This window comes from Perna viridis, chromosome 5 (genome assembly GCF_037379345.1).
Source record: "Perna viridis isolate PV_CMFRI_1.1 ecotype Kerala chromosome 5, ASM3737934v1, whole genome shotgun sequence".
Lineage (NCBI taxonomy): Eukaryota > Metazoa > Mollusca > Bivalvia > Mytilida > Mytilidae > Perna > Perna viridis.
The window spans coordinates 42,681,947-42,709,671 of record NC_142449.1 but is presented as its reverse complement, the minus strand read 5'-3'; the positions used below and the strand labels follow the sequence as shown (position 1 = coordinate 42,709,671).

The 27,725-nt window shown below is 32.8% G+C and overlaps 1 protein-coding gene and 1 pseudogene across 4 annotated transcripts; one reads left to right on the top strand and one right to left on the bottom strand.

Annotated features, from left to right (window-relative positions):
• Positions 1-1,366: 1,366 nt before the first annotated feature.
• On the top strand, positions 1,367-25,885 carry LOC148617796 (uncharacterized). Of its 3 annotated transcripts, XM_088585360.1 has the most exons (9): positions 1,382-1,503; positions 4,441-4,534; positions 5,567-5,972; positions 7,206-7,263; positions 14,149-14,330; positions 17,755-17,892; positions 20,563-20,675; positions 21,738-21,791; positions 25,227-25,885. In XM_088585360.1, exons 3-9 carry the CDS (start codon positions 5,585-5,587, stop codon positions 25,269-25,271), a joined length of 978 nt encoding a protein of 325 aa, XP_088441486.1. In that variant the 5' UTR covers positions 1,382-1,503; positions 4,441-4,534; positions 5,567-5,584; the 3' UTR covers positions 25,272-25,885. The 3 variants fall into 3 exon arrangements, with proteins under 3 accessions (XP_088441485.1, XP_088441487.1, XP_088441486.1); XM_088585359.1 differs by lacking the exon at positions 4,441-4,534 and having other exon boundaries at positions 1,367-1,503; XM_088585361.1 differs by lacking the exon at positions 4,441-4,534 and having other exon boundaries at positions 1,367-1,503; positions 21,738-21,828.
• LOC148617797 (uncharacterized) lies at positions 8,503-11,937 on the bottom strand (annotated as a pseudogene). The gene is made up of 5 exons (XR_015922530.1): positions 10,802-11,937; positions 10,366-10,549; positions 9,778-9,976; positions 9,248-9,369; positions 8,503-8,990 (listed from the first exon to the last, which is right to left on the bottom strand). The product of XR_015922530.1 is annotated as an uncharacterized LOC148617797 (transcript).
• Positions 25,886-27,725: the final 1,840 nt, after the last annotated feature.

Here is a 27,725-nt window from a genome sequence, read left to right as displayed (position 1 = left end):
CGTCCTAAACGATGTAGAAAACCCTTGTTGAACGAGTGTTAAAATATCAATTCATTCAATTATGGTTCTTGAATGCTAATAACTCTTCAAGAGTCGAATTTCATTTTGAATTAAAAAATAATTTAATTTAGAATCATTCTTGTTAAAACTTCAGTAGATAAAATGCACCAAATCGCCAGTCTGAGATGTTCCAATTTAAAAATACCGTTTGAAACAGGAAGATGGTCTAAGATACATCAAATAATTAATATGTCATAACTGTGGGTAGGAAATTTTGTCATAAAGAACTGTGTACATTAATTTGGCATCATTTATTAGAAATCTTGCTAAATTGCTGTGAAAACCAACCGTTTCTCCGTTAGATACTTTATATCTTGATACTGTGTTGTGAATCATTTTTATGTTTTGTAATTATTGTATGTATTGTTGTGTGATTTGTATGCTATGAAATTAAAGTGCCCTCTTGTACACCTAGTGTGTCTGAGATTATCAATAAAGTTGTCTTGTCCTGTCTTTTCTCTAAAATAACAGACACATTTATTTTGGTACACAGCAATACAAACATGTATATATAATTAAGTATATTCACAATTAGAATCACAATATATGATATCACAACACTTGGAGGAAAATCGTATTGTACAGTTCAATCTGAGAAACGGGAAATAAATATATTTTGGCATAATAAACATTTTCTTTCATTTCTGGAAATATTTCACCATCTTTCCGATTCTATGGCTAGCTTAAATTTTGGCACAAAATTATATCATTCTTATCATCTAAAGCTTTTAAGGTAATGTTTATATTCAAGATAATCCCACAGGCCCTTGGGACCAGAATTTTTTTTATCACAAAAATATCATTAAATCATTTTGTTTCCATATTTGTGTTAATATGTCTATTCCCAGAAATGTCCGCTTGCTATTTAATGCTGTTTATACTATGCCCAGTTTTTTTTCAAAATCAAGCGGACATGTCTGAGAACACACATATTAACTCAAACATGGAAACAAAAAAGGGCCTGTGGATTACCCTTGTAAATTCAATAATTCAATGATTTACACAAATTTACTGTTTCTTGTCGATATACACCCTCTTCTCTTTGTTGCGCTCTCCGTCCTATTGATAATTGTATTGTATAACATATACTTCCATTTTATTATTTTTTTTTCGATTATGTTACTTTTTTCAAATGATTCCTTTTCATTACATTATTATGTACTTACATGACAACAATTTGTTGTTCAGGTATTTTACTTAATTTTCACAAAGTCTTTTTAACTTCCTGAACACATCTTATATTGTCAATTATTTAACTCTCTTTAACTTCTGCCTTAAATTAAAACAAATCTTCTCGATGCTTTACCTCTTGTCGCTAATTAGTGAGACCCTAGACCGGAAGTGAAGCAGGCGCCATTTCCCGAAAATTTAAAAGAGAAGCATGCTTTGAAATACATAATTTGTATTTCTCCTAAGTGGCATTCCAATTAAAAATACAGACTCGTAAGTTAACGAAGATGTCACGACATCCTTTTTACATATATCACTAATGGGGTTGTTTGAGAATGCTTTTGTGTTAGAAATATCCATGTTTTTCTACCATCATGAGTTCAACATCATCTTTGATCATCGTTTGAAACAATACTGATAGCCATCAGCATGTAGTATGGTTGCAAAATATTGAAAAGTGAAACCTTAAACGCTCCTAAAATTCAAACACCTTCTATAAATTTTATCGGCCCTGTTATTATTAACAAATTGGAAAAATTTGTTATGATATACGTTTTATTTAATGCATTCTCAGTGTTCATTTCAGTCAGAAAATTGCGAAAGGGGGCCACAGAGGGGCATTTTTAGAGAAAAAGGGGGCCGATATGGCAGTATGATAGGGGATCAATTCTAGATAATCGGAGAGATTCAACCATCAAATTTAGTAAGTAAACTCGGATAAGTATACACATTATAGTTCCGTTTGTAGTTGAGAGGTATACACTTCAAAGAATATAATAAAAATAGAAGATATTGTTTAACAATTATTGCATTCAGTGGATTCTTATTGTCATTCATTTTGATGTTGCTTCTCCACTTAAAATCTCTGTTCTCTTATAGGGTCAAATCCCACCAAGGGTAAGACCCACAGACATTCTGTTTTCCATTATACTCAAAATTCACCAAGTTTGCCGGCTGTGTCCGTTTATTTTCAATCAGTGGGCTCATCAGTAATTTATTGGGTGCAGTCAGCATGGTCAGGGAAAACAATTGTGTTCAAAATTTAAGTTTTCTATGAAACGGTCAAGGCCATTTGCACTTTAAAAAATCAGAAACTCATCTGGACATGGCTCTGAAAAAAAATCTTGAAATTCAGATTGATTGATTGATTGATTGGGGTTTAACGGCCGAGCAGCAATATTTCAGCTATATTCAGCCGATGAACATGAAATGATGATGGTGAATTGAAATTGGATGGGACACTAGGGTTGACCAATTTTGATTGCCACTGGAAGTAGGGAGAGGTGGGTAGGGTCAGGCAATCTAACCTCCTGTGGCGTAGCCTTATGGTTCCTACTTTTGGAGAATACCATAGAAGTATTCTTTAATGTGCGAGGAACGTGGCATCTCTCGTAATGCGGTGCACCACTATGGTTTGCGGTCAGGTTATCCGTATTGTATCCTGACAACTACGGCATGTAACATGCCAGGGGTACCCAGGGGTTGAAAATTCCTAAAGCCCGATGCCCGGGACTAAAAAAATTGCACCTCAGACTTGCCGTTTTTCAATGAAATAAGTCTGTCGGGCATGGCAAATCTAAAAAAATAACTATTTTTTGAAAGATTTTGTTGTCATTATTTGTACCATGTTTCTCGATCTATTTACTGACCTATGAATAGTTATAACTTTATTTTTAGAATGGGTATTCACTATATCGATCTATTGATTAGTCATTCTCAATTCTGAATCACACCTGTGCTTGATCAGATGCATTTTTTGAATTATCTTTGTCAATTCTCCATTCATGAAATGCATGTACCCAAGATTCACTCTTGATGCATGTATAAAGCAGGTTTTTAGCTCTAGTCTGTCACTTTCATATGCATAAAATATTAAGCACTACTCCAGAAACAGGTATTTTACTTCCATCGAAGACTACATTACTATTCTCATACAATCCCTAATTTTAAAACATGCATGTTCACCTAAGTTGCCCTTTATGGTCTAATTTACCTAATACAATATAATTTACTTTTTTTTCTTATTATTTTTAACAATCTTGATTCTTTTTGTCAAGTGATAAAATTTCTATGAAACTACAGTTTGTACCATGGACCATTAATTGTGTCCCTGTTTAATTATCTTGATATCTGAATAGTTTGTTTGTTTGTTTGTTGGGGTTTAACGTCCGAGCAGCAATATTTCAGCTATATTCAGACGATGAACATGAAATTGATGATAAAATGAACATGAAACGATAATGAAATGAAAAAAGGGATGGGACACAAGGACAATAGGGTCGACAAATTTTGATTGCCACTGGAAATGGGGAGAGGTGGGTAGGGTCGGGCAATTTAGCCTCCTGTGGTGGAGCCCTATGGTTCCTACTCCTTGAGAATACCACAGTAGGGTTCTGTAACGTGCGAGGAAAGTGGCATTTTTCCCAACACGGTGCACCACTATGGTTAGCGGTCAGGTTTTCCGTATTATAGCCTGACAACCCCAGCATGTAACACGCCAGGAGTACCCCATTCCACCACCTGGGGCACACATCCCAGTTGCTCTGTGGGCAGAGCGCCCTAGCCCCCGGCTAGGGTTCTGAGCACTATTTAGTCGCCTTTTACGACAAGCTTAGCGCTGCTGCAGGCCTATTCTTTTAACACCCGGACCTGCACAGGGCGATATCTGAATAGCATTTCCTTAATTAGATTTTGGGAATCCCCATTCTATTTGTTTACCAATTTTCTCGCCAAAAAAGTCACATGGCAAAAGTGTAAACAAATGTCATCCATTTTCTTTTATCAATTCTTTCATTTCGAAGTATTTAGACACTTCCTGATGGGATAATCATTGTTAATTGGATTTAATTCATTCTGTTATTACGTAAGTCTGTTTCTGAATGTATTACATGGTTAAATAGGGCTGTGAAACTTGTGTGTAGCCACGTGCACATGGCCTTAATTGTGTTTACCTTTGACCAGGTGATGAGAGTTTTGATTGGCTCAATAATGTATTTACATTTGATTGACACCTCCTATGAGGATATGTTACTTTTCTTGCGCCATGAATTCAATTGAGCACCACATGTTCATTTGGTGTGTGCCATGTCTTCACATTTGTGTCATGCATTGCAAATCGGCACTGTATTTCCCAATTACTTTTGTTTATTAATCACCTATACCTGTCATAAATCTATGTGATTGGGGCACATATTCTGTTTTTAATTACAGGGTAGAAAACTCGCTCAAATTCCAGCCAGTCCTGAATACAATTTTTCAATATATTTACTATATGGCCAGGCCTTTCATTAAGAGGCAGTACCAGGTACTTTTACCCTTCTAAACCGCTGAAAGATACCTCCAGAATTTTAAAATTTCATACATTTTTATTAAACAGAATGATGAAAAGTACCTCCTACAAAACCGATGGTACAATGTACCTGCATTGTAAAAAAAATAATGAAACCCCTGTATGGCTATATAATTTTTTGCTGAAATTAGCCAGTCCTGCCAAAAAATAGCCAGTCTTGGGCTGGCGGGCAGGCTACTATTTCTAACTCAGATTCTAATGGTAATTTCAGTGTTTTGATTGGTAATTTCCAGGGATTTAATGTGTCCGAGTGAAACGCGTGTGTAAACATATCTTAGATCAGTTAAATTTGCAATTATCACCGTTGGCAAAATCAATAAGATTCAAATAAGACTGTAAGCTGAATGATTTCTACTGTTTTCTTTAAATGAACAAATTTGAAAACTTTTCATTTAATATAATATAGAAAGTATCAAGAGTTCAATTCAATTTGATTCGATGTGACCGGAGAGGGAGGAAGACAATATAAATTTATACAACAAAGTCTTAACGATCTCGTCAATTAGCTGTCACAGAAAAGCAGTTCAATTTGCCTAACGTTTATGAAAATGTGATGGATTGACTCCCTAAAGTTCTAAAGGATTGTTTAAAGACACAATTCTGACGAAAATAACCTTTTACTGTCTAAGTTCTTGTGGTTTAGTTATAAAGAACTTGTTTAATGGTATCAACATAATGACCACACCTCTCAGTGGTTTTAATTTCTAGTGCTGTGGACTTTGGTCAAGTGCAGGGAAGTGAAAACTTTGCCTTGGTATAATTGATTTAGACAATACAGACCGAAAAAATACCATTGTTAATTGTAAATTTCTATGTTGTAGCTTGTGCTATTAAATATGTCACATTCAACCTTATCATACTTTTTTGGCAAGTTATTTTCTTTGTGAAAAGAGACACGTCACAATGAAATCGTTGTCGTCATTAAACATATCTATCTGAGCTTGATTCATCTGTTTAAAGAAAAAACTTTGGTCTCTTTCATTTCAGATAATTTAGACAGTAAAAATGATGCCCAGAATGAGAATGCCAGTTAGACCCATGGGTCCAAGAGGAATGCGTCCACGAGGCCCACCTCCTGGTGTGCGACCAATGCCCCCTGGAGGCCCACCAATGAGACCCAGAATGGCTCCACCACCACAGCCTGTACCAGCACCATCAATAACAGGAAATGCCACAAATGATCCTTCCACTGCTAATAAAAGAGTCTTTGTTGGAAATCTCAACACAATTGCTATTTCTAAAGAGGAAGTTGAAAGGATCTTTAGTCAATATGGGATAATAACAGGCATTTCCATGCATAAAGGTTATGCTTTTGTACAGTTTGCCTACGAGCATGAGGCAAGAGTTGCCTGTGGCAGTGAGGATGGCAAGACGTATGCTGGTCAAAAATTAGGTACACATGCTCTTTTTTTGTGAATAATAAGTGTATATGTATTGTCATTTTTATTCTCTGACAAACTCAGTAAGTTTTAACTGTTTTCAGTGATATTGTTTGCCTCGAATTATGTGTACTGCCCAAATAAGTCTTTTTTCCCTGGTAGAAACTTCTTTCTTTCCATTTGGTAGTAGGAGGGTTGGATGTGGTGTTTCAGTTCAAAATTAGACTATATTGATAAATGTTTATGACTTACATGTATCTTTTAATTGGCATCTTCCATTAGCATGAATCCTGAATTTTAGCTACAAATTCAGGTCTATGTACAGTTAATCCAAATTTCCCAAATTAAAAAAAAAAGGATGTATATTTTCCTAATAAAAAAAAGAATGAGATAGTTTTGAAAAAGGCCAACAATATCACTGGTTGTTGAAAAAATACAATTTTAATATGACACTGAAAGAGTAATCAAGGGACCAAGATTATAGCGGTAATCAAAAGTATGTAATCCAGGGACAAAGACCAGACATTGAAAACAGACATACTCAACAAAGAACATAAAGTAACTAAAATCATATAAAGTAACAAATGCAAATGAGCACACTCAGACTCCACTAAAAACTGGGAGAATGGTCCAGGTGCACTGGTAGGGTAAGCATCCTCTGCTTTTCTAGAAACACCCGCCCAGTTGCTCATAAAAAGTCAAGTCCGGGGTAGACGAAAGAGGGAAGGAAAACTATGACATGTTTAACAAATCAATTTTCACAGCACAGGTGGATACAATGTTCATAATGACGACCATAAAACTTTTGTAGTGATGACTTCAATCTTGTAGCAACATAACCCTGTACCAGGAGCCTATTTGTTAGAATTTTAGTGTGATACAAAAAGTCTGCGTAGTCTCCGCATGCTCTGGCATAAAATCAGACTTCATGAATTGTTGCATGAATTGTGCTTTATGACTTTTTCATGCCTTTCAAAGTATCATGTGGTTCAACTTCTGTATGTTTAATTGTTATTCATGCAGCATGTGCCGAAGTATTTCATTTATAGAATTACATTATTGTAATACGTGTACATGAACAAGAAGTCATGGTTTCATTGAATATTCAATAGTTTTTCATATTGTTAGATAGTCTGCCAGTGTACAAATCACATTAATCAAATAGAGTTATCTTTCTTCCTTCACTATTTTTCAAACAAGTTAAACATTTTTATTTATCAGTTAATACATACAATGTATTTCAACAGATTGCAATATAGCTTCAGAACCAAAGAATAAACAGTCATCTACAGTAGGTGCTAAAAGGTATATATCATTAGCTCTACAGCCCAAAGGCTAGTTTACTACCAGTTTCTATGGATACTATAAATTTGCCAGCATGATGTAGCTTCAACTTCTTACATAGAAATTCCACTTACATGTACATTTAGGGAGTATTTGCAGTATTTTTTTATCCCTGTTAAATACTCAGCCTTCTGATTGAATACTAGAGTGGTTATCTCTAGTAAAAACAACCAACAGGAGTAATTAATATTAGCTAGGAGTTCTAGATAATTTTATTGATGTATTGATATATTGTAGTTAATTTTATAGATACATGTGTAGCAGTGTTCCCTGTGTGAAAAACAATATGTCACACTGAGATATACGTTCAGTAATTTTACTCTCAAACTTTCTCCTTCAGTAACTTCACAATATGAATATTAATTTGGCAATATCATAATATAAAATATTTATGTTGAAAATGGCAATAGATTATAAGGAAAATCTATGTATATGTGTACATTGTATTATAATGAATAGGATAATACATATAAATTGGTTACTGTGAATAACCAAATTATAATCACTCATGAGTGAAAAATTGCATTAGGTATAACCAGTGGCACAGAATAAGTTCTGCATACTCGATAAATCTAGGAGTTCTTTGGCACTTCTCTTTCCACTTAATTATCATATTAGTCTTTTATTATGAAAGAATCATTTAAGTTCTTTAACCCTCCTTAGTTCTTTTTAAAGCTGCCATATTTATCCATTTGAATTGCCATATCAGTTATATATGTGACCGTGACTGGAAAAATGGGGCCAGATGAGATTTTTCTGAATTTTGAGATAAGTCCATTTTTGTAATGTATATATGTTGAATAAGATTTCCTAAAAATATCTTATTCCAACTCCATGTAGTTTCTGAGATATTAGCCATTTTGTTATGATGACTTATGCAACAAATTCAAGAAAATGGCTTTTATTTTCTTTGTTAGTTTGACATTTTGTTTTGTGAACTATGCTGTAGTTCAAGATGTTTGCTTCATGTGTTCTTTGTAATCAGGTCTCCAACTAGTATATCTGTTATTTTAACACTTGTAAGCATATATACATACATGGTAACTTGAATGGATAAGTGTATTTTGTTGTTGCTATAGCAACATGATACCTGAATTCAGGATTGTACGTTTTCAACATGCTGAAGTAGTTTGAGTTTAGTATCATATTATACTATCACTTAAATGTAGCAGTAAATAAATAACACATTTAATTCTTCTTTCCATTCTATAGTCAATAATTTACAAAGTACTGTAAATATGATTTAGTACATTCTTAATCCAAAAGTGCCTTTTTACGTGACACTACAGGCTTGTGTTTTAATTGCTGACTGAGTCAAGTCTACTTCTTTTTTTGGCACAATAGGCTTAGGGCAAACTTGATCTTTGCAATCTTCTGAATATATAAATTCACGTATGTATTCATAAAGGTACGACTGCCTAGCTGGCATTGTATTGGACTGTGGAAGAACTTGTTTGTTTCGAAGCAAATTTAATGTTACATTTTCAGATGATGCTTTCACTTTACATTTTACTTGTCCTGGCAGAATCAAACATAAAGTGATGATATTTTGTGATGTTTTTCAATGGTTTGTACAATTTTTGAAGATAAGATTTCCAGTAGTAAAATACAACTGGTTTGGTTGGATCATCTATCAGCTGTGGAATGTTGTGTCCATTCTTGCTTGATTTTTGAACAGTGTCTGCTATCTATAAAACAAATGGACATACTGTTAAGTAAACATCACAGTAATATCATGTTCAAATATGTTACAAAGAGAATAACAGCTGATCAAAAGTGGAGACATAAAATATTACAGTGAGTCTGATCTGTAGTTATCAATACATGCATTTCTAGGGTTACAGCAGATAGAAAATATCAGGCAGTAAGAAAAAATGGGAAAATATCTACATGTACATGATGCACCAGAGAGACTAGAGAGAGAGAAAGAGAAAGAGAGACTTACATCATCCATACTGTCTGCAGTTGAATTTCTCCACTTGACTTTCTAAACACCAAAGTGCCAATCTGGATCAAATTTAGTGTGCCCAACTATCATCATGGAGTACTGTAAATTAGTGTGCAAACCTGTAGAGTAAATTCAAACTATATGTATATTTTGATATGTCACACTATTTCCTTGGTTTACAACATAGCAAATTCTATATTGAAATTGGAAGAAATGAGGCAAAGTATGAAGTGATTTCCATAAGGAACACTCAGATTATTGATAAGTTAGACCCGGAAAGGATATTAATACATTGTTCATTACATTTATTCTCAAGATTTATAACAAGACCTCTTAAATCCAGACATTCATTTTTCGGGACAAATCATAAATTAAATTAGGAAAAACATGTACTTAGATAGTTACTAATAATTAATGTCATACATTGTACATGTACATGTACCCTTATTTCAATGATATTTTTGGTAAACTAACTACAGACAAACAGATAGACTGAAGAGTAACTTGCATTATTTCTTAGTAAGTACCTATTATGACTCTCCACAACACATACCATATGACAATGTTGTTTTTATTCTGACCCTGGCAATTGCCAAAGTGAAATTTTCCATCAGTCTCTCCATATCCATACCACTAAAAAAATGGTGGGCCATCCTGATCACACTATTTACTCCTTTTCCAGGGTTTTGGGACTTCATCAATTAGGTAAAAGGTGGACCTGTTTAGCTGAGAAGATTAGATATAATCATGAACATTTCATTTAAATGTATAACTATAAATAAATTGAAAACTACATGTACAAAGTATACTTGAGGATAATATAATGTCTAAAAGCACTATTTCAGTTGTTACACATTAAGAAACAATTACAAATACAATGTATATAAACAATTTGAATCTAATCCTGTTCAGTGTCAACCAAATCATAAATTTGTTGATTGGTTGATTGTTGGGTTTAACATCCGAAGAGCAGCAATATTTCAGCTATATTCAGACGAGATAAATTTGTACATGTAGATGTAGTTAGTTGGGTTTAAAAGAAAAATAAATGACAAAATACGAAACTCAGACATTTGTTAAAATGAAAGTTTATCTTTTTTCAAAATAATTTTCACTTTATTACCTGATGCTTCTGAACAGATACCAAAAACATTGCATTTTCTTGATGTACTGAAGTATATTGGTCCGACTTGCATGGCATGGTGAGGGTAGTGGACTTGCTGGGCATAATCCCATGAGTAGTGCATTTCCTTTTGTAATGAATTAGGTTGATGTCCTAAAAAGTATAAATTTTGAAGCCTGTAAATATGTTGGCGAATGCTTACATGGGTAGTACCCAGGACATATAATTAGTTCTAGAAATGCATGATATACATGTACATATATTTTATATTAAATTTTACTCACATTCTGTACATATTGAAAGCATCTATAAAAATTAACAAAAAAATGTAAATGTAAGAAGTACATGTACAAAATTATTATTATTAAAAAAATACTTGCAAATGTACATGTAAGAAGTATGTGTACGAAATTATTTATATATTCAACTTGTATATACATGTACATGTACGTCGATAGAAATCTCTCTGCTCTTTGGCCAATGATACATGGTCATTGTAATTTTGTAACAAATTTTCTTTTTCTTCTTCTGATTAATTACCGCTTCGGGAAATGCTCTCAGCAAAGTCTTGACATTTTTGACACAGATCTGTACAAGGTTTGGCTAATACAATATGTGGACATAAATCATGCCAGATTCTTTGAAATGTACGTAAAGTAATACTTCTGTATTTCATATCCTTTGCTACAGTTTCCTAGACGTTATGTATATCAGCAGTTGTTTTGTCTGATGGTAATAATAAAACATTAGACTATTTAAAATTAGGCAGTCGACCTATTAAAGGGAGTGCATTGTCCATGGCATATTTGCACAAGAAATTGTTAATTCTTTCTCTGTCATTGTAGTTGAGTGAATTTTTATTTGGTTTACCAACTGATCCATGAACCCTTGCTGATAATCCATCCTTATCCAGTGATTGTGCAATAGCTTGCAAGTTTTTTCTCCTATTGCCATGTATGAAACAAAATGTAGCCTGACATACTCTATTGCCATTGAAGAAAAAATCCTGATATGGACGCTGTCTTTCTTTGGTTTTATATTTTTTTCCTTCCGTAAGGGAACCAGTTCGTCTATGAGAAAAAAGTTCAACTTTAATAACAATATCCAACTCCTCCCTAGACAACTCTCTTCAATGTTCACGAAATTCTATGGCACTATCAAAGTCAATAAACTTACTGCAGGGCTTACCATCATAAAACTCTTTACACCCACAAGTTTCACTTTGAAATTGGTTCTGAGTAATATATTCAATATTGTCACTATTTGATGGCTCTACAAAAACATGATCGTCTTCGTCAGATCCATAGTTACATGTAGAGTCATTATGTCAAAGTCGCTATCTCCTTTGATAGTATCATTAACTTGTTCATTAACTGCAAAATAAAGTTCGTCTACCTTGTGCAATTCGTCCAGAAATTCTTCATCGTATTCTTCTGAAGTTTGTGATGGTAATGTGGAGTATGAAACACTACTTTCTTGACTCATTATATCTTATTTTCTTAAAGTAAACAACAGATATAAATCGCTGAATTTTCCCGCCTTGTCAATATTCAGGATGAAGAGGCGATAAAAGCTGAATGATTAAAATAACTCGTGATTTTCTTTCATGATGTTTTAATAAGAAAGAAATTGACTACACTGCTATAGAATAACTTTAAAACAGGTGCCCGAAAATGTGTCATAACTTTGTGATGTCATATCTCAATTACAGTTTTGCTGCATCTGGCTCCTTTTTGTCAGACGTCGGCACATATTAATAAATATGTACCCCTGCTGTATTTTTATACCCCATGCAAAGAAGTTGCGGAGGGTATAATGTTTCTAACCCGTCCATCTGTCAGTCCATCTTCAGTTTTCCGGATTTATTTTGAAACACTTGCAGAAATTGGCTTGATTTTTGCTATATAGTTCACCATGATAAGTTACAGGTCCAGTTAAACTTTCTTTGCACTTGGATGATATTTACCGAAATTATGGGCCTTGAACTTAACAAAATTCACCGAAATAACCGTTTTTTGGACTTTTTTTTTCTAAATGCTTGGAGATATTGACATGAGTTTTGGTATATAAATTCACCATGATAAGTTACAGGACAAGTTTTTGTTTGCTTCCCCTCCGATGATTTTTACAAAAATTACAGGCCTTGAACTTAGCTAAATACACAGAAATAACTGTTTTTTGGACTTTTTTTCTTAATGCTTGCAGGTTATGACAGGTCAAGTGTACCTTTTGTTCCGCCACGATGATATTCACTTTGGATTGATTAAAACTCACAGTCGGGAGTTTCAAACCTTTACAAGTATATCTCTTAGGAACAAATTTATTTGAGTATCAAACGTAGGGATTTGTGGGGTATGTGAGTGTGCTCACTAAAGTTCTTAAATTCTGACTGTAAACAAGCACCTTCCTCACTTGTTCATAAAAAAATCAATAAACAGTGAAAAAAGCATTTATCCCAAAGGCACAAACCATATTCTTCTCAGAAAGGGCAGGGGGTGGCATTTTATGTTGAGATACAAAATTTTTAGAATTTTTTTCTACATAGTTAAGAAATGAGGGGTGTATTGCTGCATATTTTTTTTCTTTCCATTGCTGATTTTTGGCTAAAGAAATCCCATGTATCGGCTCATAAAATAGTTGGTGCCATACTAATATTCATGAAAAATGGCTTTGAGAATAAAGTATTTTAATATGACATGCTTCAAAAAGTCTTTAGATCACAGCTTTGGTAAGACTTTGATAAAAGGTATGACCAATTTCATGCAGACAAGACAGTCTTATTTCAACTTTTACACATTTTTACTAACATTTCTGGTGTTCCAAATTTTTGTACCTCAACTTTTAATGCATTTCGTGTGTCTCCTCTGTGGTTGTTGCTGCTGCTTGAAGTTAATATTGTATCCTTATTAGAATGAAAAACAATTGGTTGAAATTTTTTTAACTGGATTTTTTTGTTGTTCCTTTCACTTTAAGGCATTCATCCTGGTGAACAGTTTAGGCTCCTTTGAGCCCCCATGTTGATCTTTGCACATTTTGATTGAGGTAGGAAGATGGTGACTAGTGTCAGTTCAGCAAGAAGGAGTCAAGTGTCTGACCATTTTCATCTAATTCTCAAAATCATTTATACTTTTTTTTTGTATGCTATGGTCTGTTATTAGTTGCAGCAGTCATATTTTTACTTGGATAAAAAATTATAGTGCAATGTTAAGTTCGTGCAAGAAATCATAAGGAATAATCATATTAAGTGTTATAGTTCCATGGGAGAAAGAATTTGAAAGTGTTAAGTAGCACTCCACTTGAAGAATCATGCAAAATATGATTTATGGTTGGAAAGCCTACATTATTTTGTGTAAATTGTTATAATAAATAGGAATCAACATGTGGTTTTTCATATAACCTATGTTCTTAGGAGATAAAAATTGTATAGAATGTACTGTAGAATTCATAATTAAGGGACATAACTCTGTAAATGACACTAAAATACAATATAAACTGTTGGATTTTCAACTTGAATTATCTCCTAACAGCAGACAGATTGGAATGAATAATTATACATTTTATCATCTAGTTGTATAAAGCAACTTAATTACAAAAAAAAAAATGTGTAGCCTTTTTTTAGGTGTATCACTATTTGCAGATTTTGCATGATTCTTACAAAGACTACTACTTAATAGACAGCAATGGCCTTCAGTCTGGTGATCTAGATATTGTTAAGTTTTTCAATTATTGAGACAAGTATTTAAATGTATACTTATTTTTTTTTTTAAATCTTCAGACCTGCTGGTGCCTTACAGTCAGTCAATACAACATCAATCACTGGTGTTTCAGCAGCCAAAAAAATCCGAACAGATTCTCAACCAACAATCAAACGCACCCTAGTTGATTTGACTGGAAACAATGCTAGTGCTGAATTGAAGAAAAATGCAGCAGCAGCAGCTGCAAATGCTGTAAAAAAAGGTTAGTATTCACAATGGTACAAAAATGACAACTACTGTGAAAGTACTTTAATTCGTTGATACCAATTTTCTTGGATTAGGCAAGATACACAAGTTCGTGAATTCTTGAATCTGTGGTTCTGAGGGTTTCAATAAACACATCAATGGGAATCTCCTTTTCGTTGACAATTAAATTTCGTGATCTAGTTCACCCACAAAAACCACGAAAATTGGTACCTCATGAACAGTAGTACTTTCACAGTATATATCATTTGTGACAAAAATGTTGATTTGCCATTTTTACTGGTTTTATATCTATCTTTGAATACTTCCCATTAAGGTACAAAGAAAAAAAAATCAATTTTTTAGTAAGTTTATTTGATATTAATTAATCCAGAACAAAATAATGTTTTAATAACAAATGATCAAGTGGTAATATTTGGACTCTCACTCATTTAAAATTAGATTATGAGGAATGTTTCAATTTTTTGAACATGTTAAGGCCAAACATAAATAATTGTTTGTTTCCCCAAACCGGACTCTACCAAGTCAGGAGTGGGCAGGTAGGTAGGTAAAATATTTTATTTTTTTGGAAATTGTTTTTTTTTTGGCATTTGTAAATAAGAATTACAAACCAGCATTATAGGCCAGTATTTTTAGTTTTATGGTATATCAATTTATCATTTTCCTCATGTCAGATTTACCAAATAAAACTCTATGTATATTTTGAAATCATTTATATTATTGGATTTCTCTTAGGTGGTATTATGCCAATAATAATGCAGTCTCTGCACACTGGTAACACAATACGAAGTGTTTTAAGGGCCTCCTTGTCCTTCGTTTGTTGCCTCAACAGCTGCACTGAAGGCAGAGAAAACTATACCCTTTAGTACTGAGTTATATAGCTTGCTTTACACAAATATTCAGAAAAAAAACAGAATCTGAAGTAAAACAAGGTTTATAATTAACCTATTCACCATTATCATTGTTTATAATTAACCTATCCACCATTATCATTCAACTCAGGATACCATGTTTATTACAAAAACCAAGGATTGTTGAAAATCGAGCAAATGTAAATAAAAAAAGCAGGAAAATAACAGCAATTTTGAAAATGGCTGCTCCAATCAAATTTTCAAGACCACCGTTCAACTCAGGATAACATGTTTCCCTACATGTACCAAATTTAATTGAAAATCAAATAATTTTTTGAATACTGCCCAAAAATGGCAATTATTTTGAAATGCTACCAAGTGATTGGTAAAGGGGGTATCATGCACTAAAGAACGGTGAATGATAATTCATTCCACGGTTCATGGAAAATAAAAGCAAATAAAATCCCTTAGTTCGTGGGAATTTGAAAGTCACATGCGTGATTAAAAAATGTATCTGTAAAAAATGGTTTATGATAAACCTTGTACAAATGACATAGCATGCCCTCAGTGTCGAGCGATCTGAAACATGATTTATCAGTATGTTGTAAAAAAAATTATCATGCCGATAGTATGGTCTAAAATGAACCCGTACCAACTTTTCTTGATGTACCCAAATACTATTTTGCCAATTTCTTCATTATTACTTGATATTTCTAGCTGAAAGTCGGTACACATTTGCAAAATGACATGATGGATAGGCTTGAATTAATGATATTTTAAAAAAATTGTCGAAAAAATAGATTTTATTCGATTTTCTGTTTTCAAAACGTCTAAAATGTATAAACCCAAACCCAAAATCAAAGTCTGGTATTTTTTGTTATCTGTACTAATGTATTGCATATTTGACAATAAAATGTCATAATATAATTAAAATTTTCATTGACCATAAATTAAAATAGCATCAGACTCTGTTTATGAGATTTTAGTTTTTCATATATTCTGGATAAGATTCTTTGCTGGCACGGGGATTGATGCTAGGTACATTATTGAATTCAAACTCAATCACTTCTCTTTTTTTTTAATATCAAATCTTTCAAAACGTTATCCATGGCCTTAAGGTGAAGTTTTAACCTCTTAAATAATTTTAGAAAAAGCTGAAATTGGCATTAGTGAGAAATAGTCAAAAAATAGTTGGGTATGGTAATTTTCAGTTACACATTGTAGACTTAACAAAACCGATCAAACAAGAGATATCAGAAAAATATACATCAAGTTTGTGATTAGAAATGAATTAAAATGGACTTTTCCACATCTCGTGCAATTTTCAGTTCTTAAACGTGGTGTAAGAAGGAATATTTTAGCAAAACAATATTTGGGTAGGGGGAAAAGTTGGTACGGGGTACACATTTTAGACCCTAACGAGTTATCAAGATTGGAAAAAAATAAACAATCCTAATCATGATGCATGAAAGATAAAAAATGTCCGGAAAAGTACACGAAAATAACCCCTTACCACCCACAACCAGGGGAGAAGTAAGGCTGTCTACTTTTACCAGACTAGTGTTGGATGGTTCTGTTCAAATATTTCCATCTTCGAAAATCTGTTTCTTAAAATTTCCAGCCGAATAAACGGCAACAGAAACTGACAGAATGGCGTCTAAGTGTTTATTTAAATTTATGAACAATCTAGAGGATATGGTAAAGACCCGAGAAAGCCTAGTCGCATCATTGTTGTGTTTTCATCTATGTCGATAATAAATGTGCTTTAAAGAACAGTTTTGCAATTGTAAGTGTAAACTATCTCAAACCAGGACATTTTGTATAACCAGTTCAAAAATTAGAAACATTCTTTGAATACTTTGCATTGAAAATGAGACCCTTATTGACATCATGTGGTTAAAGAAGCTTGTGATTCTATTAACAGCAAACTACAATGTAACTGGACAGTTTATTAAGTATGACTGTTTTAGCATGATTTCAAGATGAAGATGATGTAGATATTTTGATTTTAAAATGTAGATTTTTACTCTGATTTTACCTTAAGTCATGAAAAAAAACATAGAATGTTTGCATTTTATTTTCCAACCACACAAATTAAGAATATATATTACACGAAAAATGTTTGAATAAACTCTAGTTGTTTTTCTTTGCAGTGTGAAAAAAGCTATATATCTGCATATTTTATTATCCTGCTTTGGTCGGCAGTTAAGACTGAAATTTTGTTAATAAGTCATTTTTTTTTAAAGTATTATGAAAAATGTTGTGGTTTTAAAAGAAATTTCTTGCAGAAATGTGATGAATGGAATTGAGTAAATGCTTGTCCTAATTGAACATCTACATATATGTACTCTTGCCATCCTTTTATTGTTAATTAAGTTATTGTTGAGATTTTGTCACATTAGTAGAAAATATGATTTTAGATTTTGCAATTTAGAAAAAGTTATGCATCAAACTTTCAAAAGTTCCATAATACTTTTGTAATATGAGTTTATTTTTTAAAATTTCCCATCAAAGATTGTATTTATTTCTGAATTTTCAGTATTTGTATATAACCTTTAAAATTTATCACAGTTGCAGCGAAAGACGTATTGATTTGTGGTAACTGTAAAACAAACTTCCAGAGTCTTCATAGTCTGGCACAACATAAGAAAGTGCCTTGTAAACTCAGGTTCACCTGTAAGTGTGAAAACACTCCAGCTCCTGACCCTGGTAAGTGACATCTTTTTCATTCTGTTAGAACTACATGAATTGGTTACAAGCTTGCTAGCTCAAGTCATGTTATAGGGCTTTTGAATTTTTTTCAAATTTGGGTTTCATTAATAAGTGTCTGTGTCAACTTTTTAAACCAGAAAAGAAGAATTAAAGATAGTTCTATCCATATTTATATTATTGGTCCTGATAAGTTCAAGTCACTGAATGAAGATAGCATTAAGGTCCACTGAAGTAAATTATGTTGTGCATATGGATAAACAACATGCTTCATGACCTACATCTTTATAATGTTCTGTCAGATAATGAACTAGGCCTTGATGACCTAAAAAATGTTCAGATGATGACCTTAAAATGTTCAGGGCTGTACCTGAAAAGAATTGGGGGGGGGAGCCTTTGATGGCACATTGAGTTTGTCCCATAATCCATAGAATTTGTTTAACAGGACTCCTAAAGACACACATAATAGGAATTATGTAACATATAACAACCATGAATCCGGAAACGGTCAAAAATGCAGGTCATTGACCGACAAATTTAGCAAATGACAGGCGACCATTTTCCAATACCAGACATAAAAAATTGTCAACCCTTATAAATTACAGTCTGCATGGTTTTATTAGTGTATAAACATCCTGTCTACCAGTCTCCTACATGTAATTGTTTATTAGAAATTAATTGACAGGTGTGTGTCAATTTTAGCCGATGTGCAGCCACCTGTGACTGTTATTTACCTGTAACTGATTAGTTGATTGCATAATCGAATTAACGGTACATGTGCAACCCATTGCCTATACGAATTAATTTTAAGTAACTCAGATAATCTTTTAACATTTTTTAATTAAGAAAAAAGATTGACAAGTCCACCATTTTCCTGCCGTTCTTTCAGAGGTAACGAAAGCACATGGAACTGAAACAGTCGTACATGTAGTTTGTAATAATTAATTCGTCGATTGAATCATTTTAACACAGAAGAAAAGATCATTTAAATCAATATACAAAATGTGTTCTTGATTTTCTTTTATAAATAATCAACATTTTTTTTCATCACTCGGAAGTTTTCGGCTGTTTGCCTATGTGATGAAAAAGTCGGAGAGATAGACAATAGACAATTTTATTTGCACAAACACATTTACAGTAAATAGTTATGGCATGAACAAAAACAGAACAATGTAATATACATTACATATAAACTAAATTTATTTACAATATTTTGTTTACATTTTCGAACGTCCAAAACTGAACACGTTCTCTCGCTCTGATACCTTGTAAAAGACTGAGTATGTGAGGAAATTACCCTTTTTCCAATATTTATCTTAAATAAATACATACAAACATTTTTTTTTAAGTTTATTTTCGATCTGAGCATGTAAAAGACTGACAAAAACGTCAGCTGAAGTTTGTTGGAATGTCCGGCATGGGCTATCAAAATTTCCGGACCCTTGGTAACAACCTGTATAGAATTTGGAAAAAGAAGTTCTGTCATATATATCCTGAGTCTTTTAAAAGACTCTTATCAAGAAATCTCAGACATTCCTACCATCACTATAATGCACTTCTCATTATTTAAAAGATATATGAATGGTTCACTATATGGGAGGTAATCAAAATGTGTCTCGCATGTTTTGTTTTCTCCACTTTTCCTTCAACGATTATCTTATAAATGCAACACAATATTAACAACATCCACCCATAGAATTGTATTTCAAACAACCGTCACAGAATTTTATTTCAGATGTAAGCAACTGCCTACAGAAGTAAGATAAACCACAGGGTTCTCAATAAGTGACGGCGACTGACGATTTGCCGTTTACTTTGACATTTGTGCTGGCTATTTTGTTGCTAAGAAAAATTAAATTGAAAAAAAAGAAATGTTTGGTTATTTCACGTTTCATACATAAAAAAATTGCATCAGAAACCTTTAATCGTGTTGTTTATTGTAATGCAGATTAGTTTCCTTGATAACTTAATTTTTGTTTTTGTCGTGATCAGCAGTTCGAATAAACAAACTTTAATCATGGTTAATTTTACACTTTTGTAATGGACGTGATCTTTTTTTTTTTTTCAAACGCAGTACTGATTCCGTATCATGGATTCCGTATGTGGGAAGTTTTAGAATCAATACAACACCCGGTTCGGGCCTAAGGGCCCTCAATGGTGCCACCTACTTTTAATTTTCTTACACCTACTTTAAAACTTACTGAGAACCCTGAAGCCATCATACAACTTTATCATCTGCCATTAAAGACTCCTGGTTATTTTGTGTAGGACAGCCCTCAGATATTTAATTTGCCTTGATGACATAAAAAATGTTTTGATATTTAACAGTATGTCAGTCTGTTCTTTCTATTCGCCTGTTATACTTTGGACATACTATAGTTGATTTCCCATTACATTTGTTTAGTTATCTTTGATAGCTTCCCAATTAATTACGAAGAAAAATAATTTATTTGGATATGTAACAAGCTACTCCACTATTCTATAACAAATTTCTTAACTCTTATTGAAGGAGTACTTAGATAATTGCTTTACTGTTTATGCACAAGGTCTTGTACCTTGTCCCCGCTTTCTGGGTTTGACCAAAAATAGTTGAGTAGTGGTATAGCGTGTGATATCTTGTTTTAATAAATTTCTTTTAACATTTTTATAATGATTTCTTGTACCTCATAGATTCACAGGACCCCACATCCCTACAGTGTGGGACATGTAATGCAGAATTTTCTAGTGCTTGGTCTCTTGTGCAGCATTGTCAGGAGGAACATAAAATGGCAATATATAAAACAGTAAGACTTTTTTTCAAGTTGTGTGTTTAAATATGAAAGTTAGCTGTGTTTTAAAATATAGCATCAAGGCCAAGTAAACTTAAATAGTAGATTTTCATCCAACCTTCTCGAAAATTATGGGGTTGGGGGGAATATTTTTTTTTTATTCCTTACCAGATATTTGCTGGCCTAATTTTAGCTGTTTCAAGTATAGATATATTCTAAATCCATAGCCACACCAGTTTCAGAGAAGAAACCTCATTTTAGTCGCCAATGAATGAAAAATTTATGTGTTATAGTTCCTCTTTACTAGAAACCGACATGATTAACAATCCTGATTTTGAACTTCCTGCCCATTTTTTTTTTTTTTTGGGGGGGGGGGAGCGGATGAAAATCTAAAAATTAATTTTTTTGGCATAATGTAGATTTAAAATTTTTCAGAGTACTGTGCTTTGACTTTTTACAGGAAATTGATGAGCAATGACATGTTTGTTGCTATTTCTATTGTTATGATTTTTTACAAATTATACTCTACAGATTATGTATTTGTCTTAAAATTTAGGATTTTACAAATCATTTACAGATTATCATATTATAGGATTAGCAGGTTTAAAATAGTAATATAGATTTTCTGAAGTTCAAAGTAAGCTAAGTTCAGTTGGTTATGTGGAGTATATACTGAATATTATTTTCACAAACCATTATCATTTGTCATATCAAACCTGAGACTCCAATATCAACCAAAGAGCCACCAGTCCAAGTGGTGATATAGTTTGAGGGTTGATATGACGTGATATAGATTTTGAAATGTCATGTTCACAATATCATGTATCTTTTAATAAAACAATTCTTCTAGTGCACTCAGAGTAGGGATGTGATAAAGGGAAGGGAATACAGGTCTAGGGATGTGAGATAGGGTATGTGATATAGGGTTAAAGGTAAAGTGTTTCAATAATCACTTATAATACATATACATATAACTTATATTTTAATATAAATATATGATATACTCCTAAAATCTATCTATCATAGGAGAATGGACAGAAATCCTAAGAAGGTAATATTGTATTCTTCGTTTTATAGGAGGGTGGAACAAAGGTCCAAGAAGAGGTTGCAACTGTTGAAGAGGTGGTCGAGGTAATTGAAGTAGAATGAGAATCACTGGTAAAAACGGGTGAGATATGTAATCTACAACAAGACATGAACCATTCATGAAAGAGGTCTAAAACTGAACAAATAACAAGTCCATTCTGTCATGATCTGTTACATACCACAATTCTGGGCTGATGATCTGGTTTATATAGCAATTTTTACAGATAAACCTCATTTGCATTATTTCAATTATATTTCAACAAATTATAAAGAAAATAATTGACATATTTTTACATTCATAGGGAACAGGGTATGATGTTAAGGTTATATGAATCTTGTCCTGCCTGGCAATTTGATGAAAATTCTGCTTGTCCAATTTAGGTTTTCCTGTAGTAAATGGATGTTTACAAGTTAGTGAGGTTTGGCTTCCCCTGGGCCTGTATACTTAACTTTTACCTTTTTCGAATGATATTTTATTTGTTCTGGACAATAGAACAACCTTTTAGAGGATGTCCAGACAAAATGCATCCTTTCACAAAGTTGAAGGTTAGTTTTTGATTAACTACAACAATAGCATGACTTAGAAATGATTGAAATTCATTACAAAAAGGGAGATGGCTCTTTAATTTGAGATTGATTGATTGATTGTTAGGGTTTAATGCCCGACCAGCAATATTTCAGCTATTTTAAGGTGCTGAACATAAAATGGATGATAAAATGAACATGAAATGTTGAAATGGAATATTGGATAGGACACAAGGATAATGGGGTCGACAAATTTTGATTGCCACTGGAAATAGGGAGAGGTGGGTAGGGTCAGGCAATTTAACCTCCTGTGGCGAAGCCCTATATGGTTCCTACTTCGGGAGAATACAACAGAAGTGTTCTTTAACGTGTGAGGGAATGGCATCTTTCCCAACTTATTGCACCACTATGGTTTGCGGTCAGGTTTTCCGTATAATGGCCTGACAACCCCTGAATGTAACATGCCACGGTTACTCCATTCAACCACCTGGGACACACAACCCAGTTGCTCTGTGGGCATAGCGCCCTAGCCCCCGGCGAGAGTTCTGAGCACTATATAGTTGCTTTTTATGACAAGTTTAGCGCTGCTGCGGGCCTATTCTTTTGACACCTGGACCTGCATGGGGCCTTTAATTGAGCAAAACTTGGTTGCTTTGTTATATGGAACTTTAAAATAATTTTCTGAGCCATCCATTGTCAACTCAAAACAAACTTTATACTTTTTGACATACATATGGTATATACATTACATTGGAACAAAAAATTCAGTGGGATAAAATTCACCCTGTACCGCTCATTTCAAAGGATCTGCCTGATTTTTACATGGACAGTCTATTAACATCACATCTTGGTTAATGACTGCCCGTTTATCCCTTACAGTTTCAGAAGATCTATTTTTGTGTTTTTACACTACAGATTAAACTTTTTCATATTAGAAAAAACAAAGTCTCTCTGTTATTACAATATATTGTTTAGCTGCTGGAGGAATTGATTCAGAATCTCTGAAATGGTTGCAGGATTGATTTTGGGACTGCAGTTAACAATATCATCATGCTTTGATGCATTGTGGCTCGTTACCACCTAATAAATAAAATTCAGTTTTCACAGAACAGTATAAATTTACATTGTTAACTTGTTGCCTTCTGATGTTAGGTCATATATTTTTTTATCTCTTAAATAGTAATTAGGGCCATTTAGCTCTCAACACAATTCTTGTTTTAAAAGACTGAAATTATGAAGTTCTGATTATCATGGGTTTTTGGTCAAATTTCACCAAGTGAAAATCAGGTTTTAGTATGGTGAATGTTGGGCAGGCTGGTAAATAATTTTCAAAACACTTTTCTCAGCAACTACTTATTGCAGCCCCTTCATATTAGTTATCGTGGCATCAGGTAAAGATCCCATATCAAGGGATCTGATTTCAGGCCATCTACTTCCTGTTTAATAAAATTCAGCCATTTCTGTCTTTGACCAAGTTATTGTTGATTGTGGATTTTTATCACTAATTATAGATCCATTTGAAGTACAATAGTTAAATATTCATATCATATGTCAATTATATTTTTCTGTTAATTGGAATCAAGAACATTTAAGATATTCTCTTTCATGGAAGGTTCTGTCCCACTAATAAGATATACATATTTGTACTGTTAATAATAAAGTTTGTCATACCTGTTAACCCTCCAAGGGAGACTCACAAAATCAAGGAAAAATTCAATACCTCCCACATAAGAATGTGGCTATAATGGGATTTGTGGGAGGATTTTGGTTAAAATGACTAAATAATTGAAACAGTGTCAATGGGGGAGAATCTCCCACATGAACTATTCCAAAGGTTAACAGGTATGGATTTGTACTAAGATGATACAGAAGGGCCAGAATACAAGGTAAGTGTTTATGAAAAAGCTTTGTTGTCTCTTGTCCTAGTATAGGAACTGTAGATTGAACAAAGCAGTTACAGATATAGACTATGGATAAGATTCTAGATTCTAGAGTAGACAGAGGTCTTCAGACATAGTACTTAAGTGTTGTTAAAATTTAATGTCTTATTACTCTTATAGATGTTTTTTTGTACTATATGCTTGCATCATATGTATATATATATATTTTATATATATATTGATGCAGTCCTGGTCTTTTATGAGTCAGGGTAGATAATTTTTGAAGTATTAAAGAGTTAAAATACTATCTCAACAATTTCATACATTAAGTGAAGGGTTGAGTTCATCCATTTTCATCATCATCAGTCTTCATGTTAAATTTTGAAGACTCTTATCATTAATTTGTGTACTTATCAACTTTCATTATTTTTTTTACTTTCAGGAGGTAGACCTAAGGTAAGGGACACAACTCTTGCAAATCATTTGAACATTTGTATTCAGCATTTTACATCAATCTGATGTAAGCATCAAGGTAACTTGGATTGATTTCATTCTGTTTCAAGTGAAAGCTTGATAAGCTATGGTGAAATTGAATATGATACAAACATATCACCGATTTCAAGAGTTATATTCCTTACACTAGATCTACCTCCTTAATTAATGCATGAAATTTGCAACAAATAGATGTGTGAGAATTAGATTTTCTGGCCAACATAGATTATACTTTTTTAAAATGTACTTTTTTCCTTGCTTCTATATTCATAGAGTATAGGAATTCCTTACATAGATGAGGGAATTTGTTAGGTTTGTTCATGTTTTTTTTTAAAGGTGATTATGACTTTTGTAAGTTTTTTTTTCAATTTTGAATTGCACTATGTAAACAAGTATACAGATATGAGCCATTCACTTTTTTCCCTTTATGAATCACATGCTTTTAAAGGTTATGTTTTTCATACTGCATGATTTTTGGTACTTTTAGTTACTTGTCTTATTATATTTTTTTTACATATTTTTCAGATTGTAAATTTTTTCATGTGATGATTTTTGAAAGAACTGTTTTTATTTTTACAAACAGGAAGTTGTCGTTGTGCAAGCTGACGGTGATGTGAATGGCCAATAGATGATGGTTTTGTACATTTTTGTCGTACATTCATTATTTTACACGCAATCAACATTTTTGGACAAACCAACCACGGTTGTAGTTTTTTTGACAAAATAAACAGTATTGTCAATTTTGTTGAACAATTTTTGTCCTTGTAAATAATTCAAATGTTGGGACATGTTAAAAGCAGCAGGTTTGAAAGATGAAAGAATTTTTGTGTACAAGGACATTGAATTATAGATCTATTTCTAGTAGTATCCTACTATCAAATTTGAAAAAAAAATAAAACATTTTTTGTTACCATTATTAAATGTAATTGTGTACATACTCATGAACAAAGGTCATCAGCTAACAAGTGATTTAGTTCATGCATTTATTCACTAGGTTTTGGTTTAATGAAGCAGTACACAAAAAAAAAAAAAAAAATTGTATAAATTTTGATCCTCTACAATATGCTCTGCAGATGTCATTATACTTTTCAAACTTAACATTAATATATCTTGTTTTTTCAATACGGCTTCCTCATGTCTTCACTCAAGGGAAAATTTATTACATATAAATGAATGTTCATTATTCATCTAGTTGTACATTTTCTGTTGTATTATGTCCAATAAAGAACTTTGTCCACCACAGGCATTCTTTATTATTTTTATTGTACTTATGTTATTTTTAAAGAATTAAAGAATTATTTTTTTTCATTAATGGTTATATTTTTTTCAGATGATACACTTCATAATTTTAGATTTATTGATAGTGTATACATGAAAGTACCATTCAATGAAAGATATTACTTAAATTAAGAACAACCAATACATCTGATTTTCTCCATTTTTTCATTAGTCAATTTAAGTTCATTGTTCAGGACAAATACAAAAACAGCTACATTTCTATATATTCTTTCTGATTTTTAAAGAAAATTACTCTTATAAAAGATATGCCACAGAACTCGTTTAATTGTGGAACATAATTTATCATACTAGATATGCTCCCATTTTAGAAATAGCCAGATTTTATTAATTTCATTTTTTTAGCTCACCTGGCCATAGGCCATGTGAGCTATTGCCATCACTTGGTGTCCATCGTCGTAGTCATCGTTATCAATTTCTTCAAACATCTTCTCTGAAACTACTGAATGGATTTGGATGAAACTTAAGATGGTTGTTCCTTAGAGTATCCTGTACAAATGACCGTGTGGATTTTTGATAATTTAAAATACATGGCCGTTGTTACTAAAAATAGAACTTTGTGGTCAGACAGCAGTTTTTTGCATATATCTCCAAAACGGTTAGGTTTAACCAAATTGATATGGGTAAAAGTATTCAGCATGATGAGATCTATCTGTGGTTAAATTTTGGTGAAAATCTGTTGACGCATGTTGGAGTAATTGCCTTTTTTGGACCTTTTTTGCCGTTTTTGATGTTATTATATTGAAAAATCCTCTCCTCAGAAACTACTCTACAGAATTCATTGAAAGTTGGCATTTTTGTTTTATAGGATATCCTTAACAAAATGACTGTTTGGATTTTTGTTTGGTTGAAAAACATGGCTGCTGTCACCAAAAATGGAAAATTGGGGTCAGAACAGCAGTTTTTTGCATATATCTCCGAAACAGTTAGGTTTAACCAAATTCTGACATGGGTAAAAGTATTCAGCATGATGAGATCTATCTGTGGTCAAATTTTGGTGAAAATCTGTTGACTCATGTTAGAATTATTTCCCTTTATGGATGTTTTTTTTGCAGTTTTTGATGTTATTACTTTAAAAAATCTTCTCAGAAATTGTTCTGCAAAATTCAATGAAAGTTGACATTCTTGTTTTGTAGGGTATCCTTAACGAAATCACCGTTTTTTGATCACTGAAAAAAACATGGCTGCCATTTCTAGAAATAGAACAATGGGGTCAGACAGCAGATTTTTGCATACATCTTCAAATCTGTTAGGTTTAGCCAATAGCTTGCAATTGCTGATCCTTGTTATAAGGCTTACAAGTCTCCAATGAATCAAATGGAGTCAAAATTGTCTAACAACTCTTTGTTAGAGTTTTTGCACTTGAAATGCAAAAATTCAACCAGGTGATCGATTCGGGCTCCTGGGAGCCTCTTGTTTACTAAATCTATCTTCTTTTCTTGAATTTGGTCTAGAAAACATTTTGATAAGTAAGTAACTCTTCAAAATTAAAATGCTGTAGTTTTCTCTCTTAATTCTTTCAATTTTGTTTTAATCTTTCTTAAAATGGTAGGTTTTAAATAAAACAACAAATGCTAAATTAGAACAGAATAGAAAAGAAAGCCTTCCTAAAGTAGAAGTTTTCACACCAGTAAGGTGAATATAAGTGACTTGATTTGAAATAATTTATTATCTATTGTTTTCTGGCAATGTATGTGCTGTTTATTATCCCTTATTACAGTATCTGTAAGAATGTGTCACGGCTCACTTCATAATATGAATAGTTACATTCAAATATTTCTGAAGT